The sequence below is a fragment of the Camelus dromedarius genome, chromosome 4 (assembly GCF_036321535.1).
Source record: "Camelus dromedarius isolate mCamDro1 chromosome 4, mCamDro1.pat, whole genome shotgun sequence".
Taxonomy (NCBI): Eukaryota; Metazoa; Chordata; class Mammalia; order Artiodactyla; family Camelidae; genus Camelus; species Camelus dromedarius.
The window spans coordinates 31,231,159-31,249,173 of NC_087439.1; the positions used below are offsets into that span (position 1 = coordinate 31,231,159).

The following is an 18,015-nucleotide window of genomic DNA, read 5'->3' on the forward strand; positions in this document are numbered from 1 at the left end:
CAAAGAAATCATCAATCCAGTCAAAATCCAGCATGGAGCCCAGACTCACTCCCTCTTTCATGGACTGTGGTATAAACAAACTTTGGGCTGTTATTTCGTAAATGCTGCCATGATGTATACACGGGAGTCTTACTGTCCCCTAGGATATGCCTTGAGAGCACGAACACTCAGAATCTATGTAATCAGAGCACTGACAAAAACAATAATAATTCTAGATAAAATGCTAGCACAGTTAAGAAGATATATAAATTCTTACTAAAGATATAAAATACAAGACTTCATTTGAAATTTTTAAAAAGTGACATTAGGAGGAAGGAAGAAAGTGTAAAGAGGGAATGAGGCTGTTGAATTTTGGAGTTAAAGGCAAATGCACAAGATTGAGAACTGTGCATTAAGCATCTCCAAAACAGAGCCCACCAGGCCAATGAGAAGAGCGGGTGGTGCCTGGGCACCACAGATAGCACCCCATTCCTCTGCAGCTTGCCAAGTTCAGGTGGGGCAGTGATGTTAATGTTTAGCTGTCCTTTATCTGGGCACAAAATATTAACATGTTGCATAGAACCACTGTGTCTTCTGGACTATACTGATGCTGCTCTCTCCTTTACCAGCTGCACATGAGCTAATTAGTGCTATTAAAACTCATTTTATAATAGGGCAAGTGGAATATTCCATTTCCCTGTCTTGAGAAGCATGTGCTACTCCTCAGGATTTAGCTGTGTTTGCACCTTGCTGCTCAAAGTGGGGTCTACCAATCAGCACCTCAGTGTCACCTGGGAACTTACCAGTCAGACCATTGGTCCCTTGGCCTACTGAACCATAGCCTGCGTTTTCACAGGGTGACTGGGTGATTCACACACACATGAATATTTGTGAAGCACTGCTGCCTGGCTGGACCCTTCTATTTTGACCTTCCTTGACCACTTAATCCAAAGTGCCTACCCAGTAACTCTCTCCTACACCATCTGATTTTAGTTCTGTATCATCATCCAATATTAGTTTTCTTATGATTGCCTGCCATCTTTCTTGTTTCTGGGCTCTTTTTCTTTCTGTAAAGTCTTTGTTAGCAAACTCAGGGATGGGAAAAGCTTGCATTGTTACCTGGCCAAGTGGGTATTTCTGTTGTTGTTCTTTAAGTTGCCGTGAAGTTTTAGTATGCATTATTTTTGGTATGTGACAGATCCTAATGAGCAAATTCCCACTAAAAACCAGTGAGTTATTGAAGCATTATTATTTTTTTACTATTGTCTAACTCCATTTTTCCTGAGGCTACAATTCAATCTAGCAGCTTTATTTGCATTTTATTGAATAAATCTTGAAAAGTGACATTATTGGAATGATAGATGAGCCCATGAGGATGAAATATATAAATGCTTACGTCTCAAATAAGCAAAGCATTCTGGGTCACCCACACTTGCATTAATCAGGGCACTTACATCACTAAGCTGTTTCGTGTTGAGCTGGGCTTGCAACAGTACAGGAGTATCAGTGACGGCTGTGAATTTGGTCTTATCTGGATGAACTTTGTAGGTATGCTAGAAAAGATGTTCGTTAATGAAATTTCATAATGTATCTTTATATTCTTGTTCACATACAGAATAGCATGTAAAGTTTCCAACCAAAAATAGTTTGTTTTGTTCCTGAAAACTTGAATGATATGTTCTCACTTCCTCTCTTTCTTAATCTCTCTCTCCTGAAGTTGCTTCTAAACTGGTCTCCCTGCTGCAATTCAGCAACCAGATTAAACTTCCCCCCTGCCAAAGCCCTCCAATGGATCTCCACTGGACTTAGATTCAGTTCTGGACAGAATCCATCCCCTCCTTCATCTCCTACCATTTTACCTCTTACTACTGTCCCTCCTTCCTTCCCCACCCCAGTTTCAGTCACCTCATCCTTTCAAGTCCTTACATGCTGAGCTTGTCTCTTCTTAGGCTGTTCTTCCCGCTGCTCTTCCCTGGATCTTGGCAAGGCTATATATTGCTGACTTAGACCTTCCTCAACCACCCAGTCTCCGGTACTGATCCAGTCTCTCTCTCCCAGGTCATCCCATTTTTATTTTGCAGCATCATTCTACATTAGTTTCTTATCATTGCCTGATACCTTCCTTGTTTCTGTGCTCTTTGTTTATTGTCTGTCTCTCCCTCTCAAATGCACGCTTCACAAGGGGTAGCCCAACTTGTCCCCTATTCTTTCTCAGCACCAAGGACAGTGCCTGGTACATGCTTGCCCCTTAGGTAAATTTGTTAAATGCATGAACACTTACCTCTTACAAATCAACATGTCCCCTCATTCCCCTAAAGCCATGTAAATATAAATCAGTGGAAATAAAGATTTATAAAACCTGGAATTATTTGTAGCAAATAGGCTTCTTCACAGTAATTTTTGTGTTCCCCAATTCTACCCAAAAAATAACATTTAAATTTTAATATCTGCTAACCATTAGATGCTAACATTTAAACTCCTGCTAAATTTACCACTAGATGGCACAAGAATCCCAAACCCAATAGCAAGAATTCACAAGCTGACTTACATCTTTACACTGGTCTAGCTTCTTGATTGCTTCATATTCTTGAGTTATTGTCTGAGGGAAATAGCATTTCCCTTTATCTTCTTCATATTCTGCTTTGTAACTTTTCTGTAATGAGGAACAACAAAAACATATCATGACTGTTATTGCCCCCAGACAATGTCACCGAGAAGCATGAACAACTGTCTCCAAACTTACGTCACTGTTTTGAGCTGAAACTTTCATGCAGTGTATTTGATATGGGTCTTCAAAGCTGCCTATATAATGTCCCAAAACATCCTGTACATATGAATCCTTATATTTAGCCTGAAGAAGAAAACATACATAACTCAAATTGACAGTTATTTGTCAAATTGTAGGAAAGCCCTCAAACCCCAGAGGTAACTGTGGCCTCTCAAACCTCACTGAACTTCTTCAGCAGAGTATCAAGTTGATATTTGGGGGTCTCACAGTAATTCATGCTCTTTGCCTTCGTCTTCTCATAGTTTTCCCTGTATAATCTCTGTCAAAGGAAAAAGAAAATTAAATGAAGAAAATAAAAGAATATATTTCACAGACTAGAAGCCTTTCATGTCATTGCTATTCTTTAACTGAAAGGGCAAATTTTCTATTTTTCCAGCATTCATTTTCTACCAAGAAAAAAAGCAGAATGAATATGATAGAGGCTCATTTCTTGTATGATCCAGTCTGCTAGAAACCATAAATACGTTTATGTGACTTACCCTAATATTTCTCCGCAAGAATAAATCAGAGGTCACCAATGGTTCTGCCTAACCAAATTTTTGTCCTAAAATAACTTTTTCCACTTGAACATGTTTGAAGGAAAATGATTTTTTTTTAAGAGCTGGTGTGAAATACTGCAAAAGGTATAAGGCAGAGCTTAGATACTTGGGCACAGTTGTATAAAAGTATTCAGCTCAGCACTTGATGAAAACACATTTTAAACACCTCTGGAAGCTGGTTTTTATCATTAAGACCTAATATTTTATTTTATAACAATAATACACAAAAAATGGTTTTTCTGTTTTACTGTGTGTATCATATATTTCTTTACATTCAATTCTTCCATAAATAAATTCAAAAATATACTCAATAAAGAAAGGAATATTTATAAATGATACAGAATAGAGAGTATTTCTTTTTTTGCTCTGAATTAGAAAATCAATTTTTGCAAAGGGTTTTGTTTTATTTTAACAAGTATTTTAATTATTTTAAAGTCTTTAAAATGAGATCAATATTTTATAAAATCCTTACAGTACTTTGCTTTTGAGGTTATGCTTCATCAAGTTTTTCCTACTTTGTCTATAGCCTCGTTTTCCCACTTTTTGCCTTTTATTTTTCTGTATGTATTTTTACAAAGTATCTTAAGTCAGGTCATGGCATGGAATTAATAGGCGTGTAGACATACTGAGATATTGAGCCCATTTCTAGGAAAAACAATAAAAGTGATATTGCTAGTGTAATTTTCCCTCTAATTAAACAGAAGGCATTAAGGGGTTAAGGGAAGCTTACAGTGTTCTCTGGTGTCTCAAAGTACTGAGACGTCATAAGAATGAGGAAGTTAATCATGCTTTACCACTAGGCTTTCATGTTTGATTTGTCATCCTCAATCTGAGATTTCATTTAGGCTGACGTCCCATCCAAGCATAGATTAAACAGTAAGTATGGCTGCATCTGAAAACAAGACAGAGTCACAAAAGCACTCACATCACTCTGGTTTTTGGCCGTCTTCAAAGAGTGCAGCATCTTGGGATCATCATTAATGCTGAGGGCTCCAATCATCTTCCCTTTGCTTTTCTCATAGCCTTTCTTGTACATCACCTGCAAAGACATCACACGTGCCAGATCCCACTCATCAGGAAGCATCGCTCAGGTCCCCCTGCCCAGGTGCCCAGGCCAAACTCACATCACTAGTGTTCTTTGTGTTGGCTTTGGCTGCCAGCAGGGGAATGGCATCCACTTTAATGTTGAACTTCTTAGCTTTGGTCTTCTCCCAGTCATGCTTATAAATATTCTGGAAAAAAAATTTCAGCACAGGAATGGGTAAGTGATATGCATGTTATGACAATTTAAAGACTAAAGGGTGATTCAGTACCTTGTCCTAACAGAAAATAAATAGACCATTTCATTGTTTAAGAAATCATGCATATTTCAGAGAATTCTCCTTGAGCTGAATTTCTAATTCTCCAAGATTAAGCTTCTCTACTCTCCATTAGGATATTTCATTAAATTAACTTAATTCTAGTTATCTTACTAATATTTGATTCCTAATACTATATACTATAGAATGGCACAAATATTCTGTAATATACTTTTTATTTAGTACAAAGGCATCATTTTTATTTGATCTCAAAGTCCTCTGAAAACATTATTTCATGAATTATTACAATATTCATTGATATTGGATAATCTTAGTACTTATCTACAGAATTGCTGTCAAGAAACTGAAATCCTGAAGGGTAGTCTGATGTTTCTATAATATTAAATTGGAAATGAAAGATAGCAATGGACACCAGGCCTTATGCCTTCTGAGTACTCTACATCTTCCTTAGTGCAAGTTCTCTTACGTGTAGAAATAAGCATCATTTGTGTGAAATAAGGGGCACTATCAGCCTGGGGAATAAATGAAATGAAATTGTATCTAAACATATCAACTTCTGAAGGAGAATTAATTGCAGTATAGTATAAAAGAATATATGCCTAAAAGAGCTAAGGTTAAGATTTGCAATTTAACATGCATGAGCGGTGGTATTTTGAGGGCTGGTTAAAATGTATTAAGATTGTCCCACTGTACGAAGTTACTTATAAGTTTGCTACACGTATTTTATAAAGCGAGTCCAAAGTTACCCTGGAAGAGGCATAGGAACATGATACAGATGTTAACTGTTATTCCCATCTTTAACACTGAAATATTTATTCAATGAGGCAATCCAAAAATAAAGGCACAGTTGTCAGTGTATCATATGGCATAGTGCATGAGGAACTCACATCACTCAGGTTATAGGCGTTGATTCTGTGCTGGATAAGGGCAGGAGTATCTGGAGGTATATGGCACTTGAACTTTTCATTTTCATGTTTTGCTTTGTAATTTAGCTGAGAAAGACAGAGAGAGAAAAATGAGTCAATTAGCTCTCAATTCAGAAGAATTGTTTTGAAATCCAACACCCCCCCAAAAAAAATTTGTGTGGTACATTTCATAAGATAAAATGTAAAATACATTTGGTTAAACAACAACTGACAAAGTTGTTAAGATCAAAAGAAAAATCCAGAGGGGGCGGGGTCCCTTGCAGTACCGACACTTGTGTGGTGGAGAGGTGACAGCTGTTACCACATCTGTCACCGTGGCAGGACCCTAATGGAAGGAGGTGGTGCTTTCATACACAAAAGCTCTCCTCTCCATGCTTCCGTAGAAGCATGTCACAGTTGGTCCCATAGGTTCTGAGAGTGACAGATTTTCTTACTTTCTGTGGTCAATGCTCACTCACTGGGGAATCTTTCCTAGCAAATCTGGTTACCTCCCCTCACATACATTATTGTTCGTGGATCACCATTTCTGGCCATAAATCACTGAGGTTACTTTTCTTTTCTTCTTTTTTTTTTTTTAGTTCAACACAAGTTTGGAGATTCACACTTAAAACTCATATGATAAAGCATATCTCAAAGACTGTATTTCCCAAAAATTTATTTGAGAGAGAGGGAGAGAGAAATCCCATCTACTGAATACCTGCTCGGGGCCAGTACATGTACCACGTACATATCTCCTTTCACTTAATCTTCAAAACCACCACGAATTATAAAAGGGAACGATGAGGTATGAGAGGTTAAACAACTTGCCTAGGCCCCCAGGTCATAAATGACAGAGATGGAATTTGAATCCAGTTTTGCCTGACCCGAAAACTCATGTTCTTCCTAGTACATTAAGCTACATGAGTTTCCCTTGCAGAATTCTTCCACTATGATTGTTATCCACCCAAGAAGATGCACAGTTACTAAATAGGAAAGCACTTTTGGTGATTACAAATTCTACCAGTAACAGGTATCTTGTTAGAACTTATGTAGCCTTTTGCATAAATGTGACAAGTCCCTGGATTTCATGTATAGAGTTATGGTATGTTATCCCTCATAACTGGATTCTTGGATATTTAGGGGAACTTACATCACTCAGCTGTTTGGTATTGACTTGGGCTTGTACCAGAACAGGAGAGTCGGTAACTTGAGTGAATTTTGTCTTATCTGGATGGACTTTGTAGGTGTGCTGTGAGGGGAAAGGAAATCAGGTTTAGTAGCATGGCTTGTCAAATCCAAGTTGGCCTACAGGCCAAGCAAGCAGAACCCCACCCCTCCAATGAAAAGAAACTTGCAGTAAATAAAACACATTCCCCCCAACCTCCCCAATTAGCCTGCAGTTTCCTTGAGAGATGCTCTGACGTCTATACAGGAAACTTCCCCATATCTTCAGATTTCTGATTACTTTTCTTTGGGAAAATGAGCTAGAATTAGCACTTGAAATGTGTGGGTGACAACAAGGGAAAAAAATGCATATCTACTACAAAATAGAATTGTTTTTCTTACAATCTCCTTGCTTGAATTTGTTTGTAAAAGTGTCAAAATTTTAAACACGTCTTGACCACGAGAGGCCATGGAAGGCAGTAACGGTAACAGTTTATACAAGACTTACATCTTTACACTGATCTAGTTTTTTGATTGCTTCATATTCTTGAGTTATGGTCTGGGGGAAGAAGCCTTTGCCTCGGTCCTCTTCATATTCTGCTTTGTAGTTTTTCTATGAGGAAAAGTAATCAGACATAAGGATGCAACCACCATATTCATGCCCAGAAAATGGGTCATCTGCGAAGTCAAACAACTGCCTTAGAACTTACATCACTGTTTTGAGCTGCGACTTTCATGCAGTGCGTATGATATGGATCCTCATAGCTGCCCACGTAATGTCCCAAAATATTCTTTAAGTAGGAATCTTTATATTTAGTCTGAAAGACAAAACATATTTTGTTTATTTAATGGCTAAATGATTGGTCTTTGCTTTAACAGAAGGAATGACCGTGGGATGGCTTACATCACTACTGAAGTTCTGCAGAACTGTATCAAGCTTAAACTTGGGGGTCTCGCAGTAATTTACGCTCTTTGCCTTTGTCTTTTCATAGTTTTCTTTGTATAGTTTCTGTCAAAGAAAAAAAAAATCAGTTAAAGCAGATTCCTGTCACTCCCACGCTGATTATATACACTCGTATTTTCCAATGTTAAACAGAAGAAGAAAAAAGATGTTACCCATCAACCATTTTAAAACTGACAACCAAACATTGGGGTGTCATGAATGATAAACTTTCCTCTTAGCAATTATTGTAAAGCCTTAGTTTTTAATATTCTCCGAAGACTAAGAAACCAACATGCAGCCTCAGACCAAGCCCTGAGCCATAGAGGTTCTTGTGTATTTCTGAATCGCTGCCTTCTCCACCTCCCAGCTCACACACTCTTCCCTCACTAATGGTGCCCTGACAAACAGGAATATTCTGAGCAACAGCAATTTCTTCATTGTTTTTTTTAAAACAAACCTTCATGGAAAATGTCTGGTACACACTGAGAAATACACACACTCTCTTCTTCCTTCTACCCAGGAAAAATCCCTTATTATAAGAACAGACAGTATACCTTAAAAATAAGGTGTATACCATACCAGAGCCTACTAACTCTCACTCTCTGCTGGGTTTCATCTTTAACTGTAACAACTACTGGATTTTAAACCCAAAACTGTTGAAGCGGATCACTGTCATTTTTTCATGTTTGGCTTTGAAAGTGTAGGTGGTGCTATTCATTTTTAATATTTTTATATTGTTGTCTTTTTCAACAAAAGGGATTTGAACTTGGGCTTTTATGTGTTTGATAAAGATGCCCTTCATTTAGGAAGCAGGACATGTGCTTTGCCTTGATTTCCCAGCAGAGCTATTTGGACAGATCCATCTACAGTGCTGCTCCCCTGCCACCCACTCACCCCACTCCTCAATCACAGGTACATATTTCTACAGCACTGGCTTAATTCAAGGGACAAAGAAACGATAACCAAGCTATACAGGAAGCTACATATAAACCTCAAAAGTTGGAAAACTTAATACTACCTAACCAAAAGAGAAAAACTCAACTGATCTCACATTCACTCTCTTTATACACAAAGTCAAAGTGGTCTTGAGCTGTTGGTCTTTTAATGCCAGGCCCAGTTCTCGCTTATCTCATCTATTTTAAACCTAATGGATTAGCCAAGCTCTTAATATTCCACAAGTAGAAATTTCTGTGAAGAAATCTTTGACGTTCTGCTGTCTGCACATGATAGTTTCTGAGGCCAAGACCTACAGAGAAAATGGCAGAGGTCGGGAAGAGAAGTTGTGAAACACAGGACATCTTCTTTTCCCTGCAGCAGGCTTGAAGAACACAAGGGCAAGGTACTAAGTAGCTGCTTCTCTCTCTCCTCCCCTTTCAAGGTCTCCTTCTGCCTCTGTCAGAATCACAACATAACTCCTATGATGTACTCTTGGCCCACACAAAGGCATAGGCACCTGGAGCGTGTAAGCAAATGAGGACTTTCCTGCCCATTGAACTCAGTCCACAACTCCCGCCACCTGCCCCATGGACACATATCGTACTCAGAGGCACTAATGCCTTCAAGTGGTTAGACAGTTCCAGGGAAACTGCTACACCACAGCCTTAAAGTATTTTCAAAGTTATATTTGCATTCAGTCATTTTAGGAGAGAAGTTTCATCTCTCTTGCAGCTAAGGTGAAAAAAAAAACACTTTTGACAAGAATATACTTACATCACTCAGGGCATCTCCTGCTGCCTTCAGCTGCTTGAGCAGTGGGTTCTCTGTAGCAGGAAGTACATTATAATCTGCTTTTGCTTTATTCTTTTCATAGTCTTCTTTATATTTTACCTGTAGGGGTGAAATAAAGTGATAAAGGAATTCTCCAGATTATTTTTGCTCTTGTCTCTATTACGGACACTATGACATAGCTCCACAAATCAATTTTCTCTTTAGAAAAATGGCAGCTTGACATTTTATAAACAAAATATTCATAGTAACTCATAACAGCAGCAGGGAAACTGCATACATTTTCAGGATACATTTTCTACCCATTCACTTATTCATTCAAAAATATCCATAAGGCATCAGTTATGTGCCTGGCTCTGGAAGAGATACAAGAAAGAGTCACACATGGTCCCTGCCCTCAGAGATAAAGAGAAATAATGAAGGAGACTAAGCTGCACATCACAATAATGACAGCACATCACGTCCTAGGTACCTGCTGCTCCAGAACCTCCAGCTGCCTATCTGCCAACATGTTTTTAAAGAAAAATGCCAGAAGCATCATCAATCTACCCTTTTATGCCTCACCTGTGACTGTGTGCATGAGCACACATGTATTTAATGGACACGTGAGGGGAGGAGTAAGGGGTTGGGAGCAAGGTGAATGGTGGCAACCTCACCTTTTCCTTCTGCTCTCCCCACTTTGCACCTTCAGTTCCAGCTATGACAGAAGCTTTAAGGGAGGTCCCCAAAGCCCCCTTCAGGAGCATGTCCAAAGGGAGGAAAATAAGAAACTGATCCTAGTCCTGACTGTGAGCCCCAGTGCCAGCCATTTATTTGCTCAAGCAATGTAACCTTAGAACATAGACAAGTTCAGGGAATCCTAGATAATCTTCCAACATTTAAAAACCTCAGAAAACAAATACAATCAGCTTGATATCCAAAGATGGGAGATACACAACTGAAACACAGAGGCACCACCCTCTATAGCCCAGAGGACTCAGGGGATTCTGCACAAAAACAGAGAATATAGATGACTTCTCTACCTTATAGAATCATCTCCTTCCTTGAGTAATAGAAACAACCAGAAAGGGAATTCCACAAACCCTACCATCCCCCCACCTGCACCTGCAGCCTCCTCTCCTGTTTCTGGGGAAGCCATTCCCTCCTCTTAAGCACCAGGTCCCTTCCTCTTCCACCTACCCCAGGACAACGCTCTAGTCACCCATCCCGCTCTCCAGCATCATCACATTTTCCCTCTACACTGGATGGCTCTTCTATCAGCTTAGAAACATTGTGTTTTTGTCTCCTACCTTACACAAATCCCCTCTTCATCTACTTATCCATCAGCTACTATTCCTTTTTCTTTTCTTTTTAGGAAAATATTTTGAAGGAGTCCAATATCCTTATAATCTTCTATTTCTCTCATTTCATTCATTCATGAACCCTCTCTAAGCAGATTCAACCAGATACAATCTTGTTAGGTTCACCAGAGACCACACACTGATAAACCTACTTCAGAAACATTTGACACAGTTGATCGCTGCCTTCCCCTTCCCCTACTTCCCAAGACATCACTCTCTCCTAACTTTGCTCCTGCCTCATCTCACTGATGTCTTCCCATGAAAGCACTCCAGAGTTCAGTCTGTAGAGTTTTCTGTCTACACTTGCTCCCTTGATGGCCTCCAGTCTTATATTAAATATGATTTATATGCTACTGACCCCCAAGTATATACAACCTTCCTAGATGCCTCCCCTGAAACTTCAGACTTATATAATCAAATGCCCACTGGACATTTCCACTTGGATGTCTCAAACGCATTTCAAATCTTACATGTCTGAAGCTGAGCTCAGGTCTCCCTTCCAAAAAAAAAAAAAAGTTATCTACTCCTTCCAATGTCTTCCCTATCTTGATAAAGGAAAACCCCATCCATCTGGTTACTTAGACCAAAATTTTTCTCTCCTATCCCACATCCATCCCATCAGCAAATCTTGTTGGCTTGACTTTTAAAATACTTCTCATCACTTTCTGTACTACCTTCCTGGACAAAAACGTCACTGTCTGGCATCTGGATCCTGAAACAGCTTCCTAAGTGATGCGATCTTCCTTCTTTCACTCCTCCAGCAGACCCAAGGCCAGGCTTAGAATCAAGTCTGGCTGGCTCTGAACTTATTGCTCTTTCTAGTGCTTTAGAATGCCAAGGAGTAGATTGTTTACCAAAGTTACTCTATAGAGTATATGAGCAAATTCATGAATTCGTATATCTTGTCTGTAATTAGATTTTCACCAGTTAGTAGGAAAAGAGAAAAATAATGGTAGTTTTAAGTATAGGAGTGTCTATAGTCACATAAGCCTGCCAATTGTCTTTTCTTGAGAAGTTCTCTTGTCCTTTTTACTTCTAGGTATCAAAAGGTCCTTTGGTCTATGAAATGCAAAGATAGCAATTGAGTGTTGTGAATTCTCCTATGCAGCATTTAAAAAAAAAATTTGGTAGCCCTATTACAATCCCAAATATTTTCTTATTGTTCCCCCAAGAACCTTATTTTTTTTCCCCATTATATACAAAAGCAAGAGTCGTAAGAAATTCACCCACACTAAGATCATTAAGATAAATGAGAGACTGTCCCCATACCTTGCTAGCTGCCACCCCAGCTTGCTTATTCACTTTGTACTCGGGTGTTTCAGTCTGCATGAAGTAGATCCGGTCCTTCATAGTCTCAAAGTCTTCCTGGTATTTCCTCTGTAAGACATGAAACATGCTGGAGAGATGCTGTGGGAACAAACTATGCAAAGGTTTTATATGGGAGGACAGAGGCCACTTGGAGATGTTACCCAAAGCCATGCTTCTCTTAGCTTCCACAGATTAGGATGCAATCATAGAATGTGATGCCAACACAAAAACTATGAGTAACTTAACAGAGATTTGGAGCAATTATAATGGGCTGAGGACAATTTCAAAGCAGTAGCTATCAAAGGCCAGAGGCAGAGAACTTAAAAGAAAAAGAGGAGAATCTGGGAAGAAACTAATCAGTTTTAAAAATGTAACATTTGAGTGCCCAGGTACAGAATAAATTAAAAAGGGCCCCTTTCACCTGTACTGACTTTGAAACCATATTGTTCCTATGAAAACTGAGGCAAGAATAATGAAATCCAATCAAAACAATATTTCTCAAAAGGAAAGAAAGATTGTAGGATTTCTTTCTAAATCAGAACCCTACACAGGTCTTGCCCCCAAGAAGAGGTGCCTGGACTCAAATGTTCTGGTGCCATTTCTGGAGCAGTAAGTGGTTAGAAGTCATAAAGGAAAAGGTCACCCTCTCAATCCAAGGACATCCAGCGATCCCTTCTGACTTACTGTGCTAATGTTAGCAGTGTTCATTCTGGCGGTTGCAACTTCAAAGCAAGGTGTCTCACTCCATTTGCCTTTGATTTTATTTTCATAGTCTTCCTTGTATTTTTGCTAGGAGAGGGAAAAAAAAAAAAGAAAATAAGACAAGCAAAACTTAGGAATTGACAAATAAGGCAGAAAATTAAGTGGTAGTGGTCATTTTAAAAATATCTTGACCAGGCCCTTTTTGGGTGCTTAATAGCTGTCTTCAAATCTTTCAGTAGAGTGTCAATTTACCCAACAGGAAAGATGGGGGATAGAAGTATCAATTCCTCCTTTCACTTATTGAATTCAGGGACATAGTTCATTGAAAACTCACAGACAGTCCCTGATATTTGAGGGTAGAGTGTGTCAAAAGTGTCTTCCTTTTGTAATTCATAGTTATAATAAAACCACTCAGCCCCAGATTTTCATGCCAGATGAACTTAGCTGTTAATTTTTGAGCTTTACCAAAACTCCCAGTTATCCAGAAAGCAGTACCACAACAAAATTTGGCTTGGAGTCCAATAAATAAGACTTCCTGATTTAGATTTAAAGAAATTTTAATGAGAACTATCATGCAATTCAAAAATTGAACTGCTGTCCCATATTAACTCCCAAACACCACACCTCCTGAATTCTAGGCTGTGAGCTCCTTGGAGAGAGGAACTGTATCTTCTTCATTTTTGCATCCTCAGAACATAGCACACAATGCAGCATGTAGAAGTTACCTCACTAATGCGTATTCAACTACACTAAACAGAACCTAGTCCATGATATTTTGACTACTTTGGCTTGAATACTCTTGGAAAATAATTAACCTAGCCAACTCCAAATTTGGGACATAAACCAGAGCCAGAGCTGGGTTAGAGCAATTTCCCCTTCTTGGCTCATAGAATGTGTTAACAGACATAACCAGTGGGTCTCTGCTTGCATGCCTACACCCCCACCACACTATTCAAGGAAAAAGAAAGTGGTTTTCTGCTATGCCTTTAAAGAACAAGTACCGATATTGCAAATTAACTATACTTCAGTTAAAAAAAAAAAGAAAAATACTCACTGGCCATTAAAAAAAAAAGTACCATGAGTGAGTGATATGCAGAGCCAGTGAGTGTGAGTTAAAGGATGCCCAACCCTCTCTCTAATGCCCTATATCCTTTCTTCTCAAAAGGTTAAAATGCTAGTTGGTTAACAGCTAAGTGGTTTCCACAACTACAAATTTTAGAGCCCTGAGCTCAGAAGTTCTGGAGCCAAGACTTGATTCCATCATCAAAAGTGTGACTCAGTCTTTCTAACCCTCAGTTCTCTCAACCATAAGTGCTGACCTTATAAATAATAACAATATTTACACAAAGGATTGTTGGGAAGATTAAATAAGATCATACACTGAAGAATGCTTGGTAAGCTCTGTGGTGCTAAACAAATGTAGATTATAACAATAGTATTATTATTAATAGTTATCACTATTATTATTATTACCATAACAGAGTAAAACTCTGGAGAAAAGAAAAGTGTGTGCATGCATGTGTATTTGTGTATCTTTGCTGAGATAACATTTTCATTATACTGCTGGTTAATTTGCCTACCTCCTCTTTTGAAGCTTTAAAGAATTGAAGTCAATGAAACAGATTTTTCAATTTGCTAAGACTGCCTACAGAAGTGTGTCTAATCTTTTGGGAGAGCAGACCTTATCAGGAGTCTGAGAAAGCTATAAAATGCCAATAAACATGTAAACTTCAGAGGTTCATGATGCACACGTACCCCAGGTTATGATCTCCTAATCTACATTTTTCTTTTTTTTTTTTTTGTAGAGATGCTGCCCTTATTCTGCTTGCTGTCACAGGAAGAAAACTCTAGGACTGGGTTAAAGTAGCAACTGGGCCTGATGCACCTCCAAACGGAGATACTGAGAACTCTGAAACATAATTTAAAGTTGAGAAGGCAGCAGATACTCTTAATGAGGTCCAAAAGTGGGCTATTGGAGAGAAATACAAGTTGCATATGTAGATTTGTTAAGGAAAACTGCATAGGAGATTAATTCTCACAGTGAGAAACAGATACCTGATTTTTTAAAAAAGATATTAAAACAAGATGCAAAACAAGAGTCTAAGACCATCCAGCCCTCTCATCCCAAGTTCTTCTCTTCTTACCTTTGTGAACCAAAGCCCATTCTCTCCTCCTACCCAGAGCCAAAATGGGCCCGGGTCAAAGTGGATCTCTCCCAATTCACTCCTGGGTGCTCCCAGGTCTGGGAAGCTTTTCACTACAAGGGAGGCTGGAGCATGTTAACTGCTGAGGAAGTTTCGGCCTTCCCCTTCACTGGGGGGTAGGAGTGAAGTTGAAAGGATCAAAGATTGCAGCCAGAGGAATGAGAGGGAGAGGGACCACCTCCACGTGGGACCACCTCTGCCAGCCAAGGGGTCTCAGTCTGCAGGTCTGGGAGTGAGGCCTGAGGGCGTGTGGTACACGGAGGTAGGCTAGCCATATCAGGGGTCCAACTTTCCCCTCGAAATCCACCCTGATCCTTCTCTCCAACTGTCATGTTTGATCACTTGCAACCTGGAGGCAGGAATCAATTTAACTTTCTCTAGGGTTTTGTGTTCACTTAACAGAGGAAAGTATAGTAGATCAATTACAAGCCCTGGGACACTTTCTGTGGGCAAGAGGGTAACCACATGTCAACAGAAGTAGAAAGGTCACTTTTCCAGACCATAGTCCCTCCTCCCCAGAAGTCAGCTGAGCCACAAGGTAGGCACTCTCATGTCCTGCTTAAACACGTGGCTTCATTTTCTACTTTCCACATCTGCCTCTGTGGTTTTGACACGGTTATCAAATGGGAGGAATACGAAGCCAGCTAATCACATTTCTCTCCTGTGTGTAGCTAACCACTGGGGCTCCTGATGGCTTCAGTTTGTGGAGAAGTTATCCTCTCAGAGGAGATGGATGGGGTCCCAGCTGATACTTTCATCGTTCACAGTGGGCTCAGGCTGCCTTCCTGACTCAATCAAATCTCTTCTGGTGAAATCAATGGGAATATTCCTAATTCTACAAGATAAGGCTTTCATGGTTCCAGAAGATCAGAGCCTGGTCTCTTCATGCTGTGTAACAATACGTCACTGAACGATGTATTTTAAAAACAGTTTTATGAAATACTAGTAAATATATATTGGTCTCTGCCCCTACTTTCTGACACAGAGCTCCACAAATCTCCTAAGTGATAGGGGTACTAGGAGCAGCTTTTGTTCTAATATTTGTTCTTTTATTCCAGTTTCCCACATAGATGTCCTAAACCCTTGGAATTTCCTGAGTGATAAGAGTGTCTTTTGTTTTAGTGAGACAACTCCTGGACAGCTTCAGGATGGGAACTGGTCACCAGAAAGATCAAACCATAACTAGGACTTTCTGCCTTACCCTTCATCCTCTGGGGAGCGGGGAGAGGCTGGAGACACAAGTTAATAATCAATTACATCTGTGTAAAGAAGCCTCCATAAAAATCCTTAAAGTACAGGATTCAGAGAGTTTCCAGTTTGGTGAACACCTCCACATGCAGGGATGCAGCTCCACCAGGACAGAAGGTCCTGTACTTGAGACCCTTCGGACCTCACCCAATGTACCTCATCATCTGCCTATTAATCTGGGTACTTTATTTAATCCTTTATTATGTTATAAACACAAGCAAGTGTTTCCCTGAGTTCTGTGAGTCATTCTAGCAAATTATCAAACCCAAGAAAGGGGTTGTGGGAACCTGGGATTTAGAGCTTTTTGGTTACAGATATCGAAGGACCAGTCTTATGATTGGTGTCTGAAGTCAGGGCAGTCTTGTGGGTCTGAGCCCTTAATTTGTGGGATGTGACACTAACTCCAGGTAGTTCATGTCAGAATTGAAGTGAACTTTACGTCCCCCAGCTGGTCAGTGTGGGAAAAAAACCCACACACTTGTGTCAGAAGTGTTGTGAGGAGAGAACAGAGCCAGGAGGAGAACTGAGCCAGAAGGAGGCGCTGACATACAGTTGATAGCTTTGGCCAAAGACAAAGGTGAGAGAATTGATTCCAAAAGGTATAGTAAGGAAGGCTGGAATGTAACAGCAATATAATCATTACAGGTAGGTGTTTGTTATATTAACATATGAACTGGAGGCTGTAAGACAAAGCTATGGATCTGAGAGCATTTCCTTGTCAAATTATGTCTAAGAGCTTAAAGCATAAAATTGAGTAGATAAAGGAGATTTTACCCTTCTGGAGAGAAAGGAAAATGATACCAAAACAAGGGTCAAAGCAGGTTGAGAGTGATGAAGACTTTAAGAGAAAAGCAGCTAGTCGCACATTTAAGTCACCCCTGGCAGCCTCCTGCCCGTTTTATTGGATAGTTTGTTACTGGATGGACTGCTACCCAACACAAACGTTCCTTTGCAACACGACTATATTTTGGATGCACAATAACCATCAAGAACTTGGGAATCTGGGTAAGACTGGGATGAAAAACCATCACCAATGGCCAAATCTACTGACCTTCATCCACAGCCCTTCTCCCCTTGGTTTGTATTGTTATTCCACAAAGAAAGGCAAACCCATCCCTGGAAATGCTTTCAAAGTACCCAATGCTGACTCCATATCCAACTAGACTGCTTCAGTCTAATAGGCATATAATGGAAACCACCACTATAATTTTAAGTTTTCTAGTAGCCATGCTTTAAAATATAAAAAGTAATGGGAAGGGTATAGTTCAGTGGTGGAGTACATGCTTAGCATGCACAAGGTCCTGGATTCTATCCTCAGTACCTCCATTTAAAAACATGTAAAAATAAAATACAAAAAAGAAACAGGTGGGAAATTAATTTTAATAAATATTTTACCTAACCCAGTAGATGCCAAATATTGTTATTTCAACATGTAATCAATATAAAAATAATTCATGAGCTGTTTTACACTCTTTTTATCATACCAAAAAGACCATGACCCAGTGTATATTTCACACATACAGGACTCTTACTTCACACTATCACATTTCAAGGGTTCACTGTCACATGTGGCTGGTGGCTACTCTGTTGAAGATTGCAGCTCTAGACTAACTGGCCAGCCTAAATTAGTCAAAACTGATTATAGAGGAGTTTGAAATCAATATTTAAAAATCATTTCCAAGTACCCACCCTGTATACTCAAATAAGGCAAAAGAATATTGCACTGATAAGATCTCTTTTTAAATAGGCTTTAAATAAAAATTAAATATAGATTTATCTCTCTTTCTAAATGACCACTTTTAAGCAGTTTTTTTTCTTCCAAAAAAAAATAATAAGTCATCCTTGCTCTCC

General features: G+C 39.3%; 1 protein-coding gene across 12 annotated transcripts in view; it reads right to left on the reverse strand.

Annotated features, from left to right (window-relative positions):
• The window catches only part of NEB (nebulin), a 215,406-nt gene that overhangs the window by 180,410 nt on the left and 16,981 nt on the right, over nt 1-18,015 (reverse strand). For all 12 annotated transcript variants that reach the window (XM_064484770.1, XM_064484778.1, XM_064484776.1 and 9 more), the window contains exons 11-24: nt 12,695-12,799; nt 11,972-12,079; nt 9,348-9,464; nt 7,599-7,703; nt 7,405-7,512; nt 7,203-7,307; nt 6,681-6,779; nt 5,513-5,617; nt 4,431-4,538; nt 4,232-4,345; nt 2,925-3,026; nt 2,723-2,830; nt 2,528-2,632; nt 1,434-1,532 (exon numbers count right to left, since the gene is read on the reverse strand). In XM_064484770.1, the coding sequence (XP_064340840.1) occupies nt 1,434-1,532; nt 2,528-2,632; nt 2,723-2,830; nt 2,925-3,026; nt 4,232-4,345; nt 4,431-4,538; nt 5,513-5,617; nt 6,681-6,779; nt 7,203-7,307; nt 7,405-7,512; nt 7,599-7,703; nt 9,348-9,464; nt 11,972-12,079; nt 12,695-12,799 (1,488 nt within the window). The remainder of the gene's footprint in view (nt 1-1,433; nt 1,533-2,527; nt 2,633-2,722; nt 2,831-2,924; nt 3,027-4,231; nt 4,346-4,430; nt 4,539-5,512; nt 5,618-6,680; nt 6,780-7,202; nt 7,308-7,404; nt 7,513-7,598; nt 7,704-9,347; nt 9,465-11,971; nt 12,080-12,694; nt 12,800-18,015) is intronic.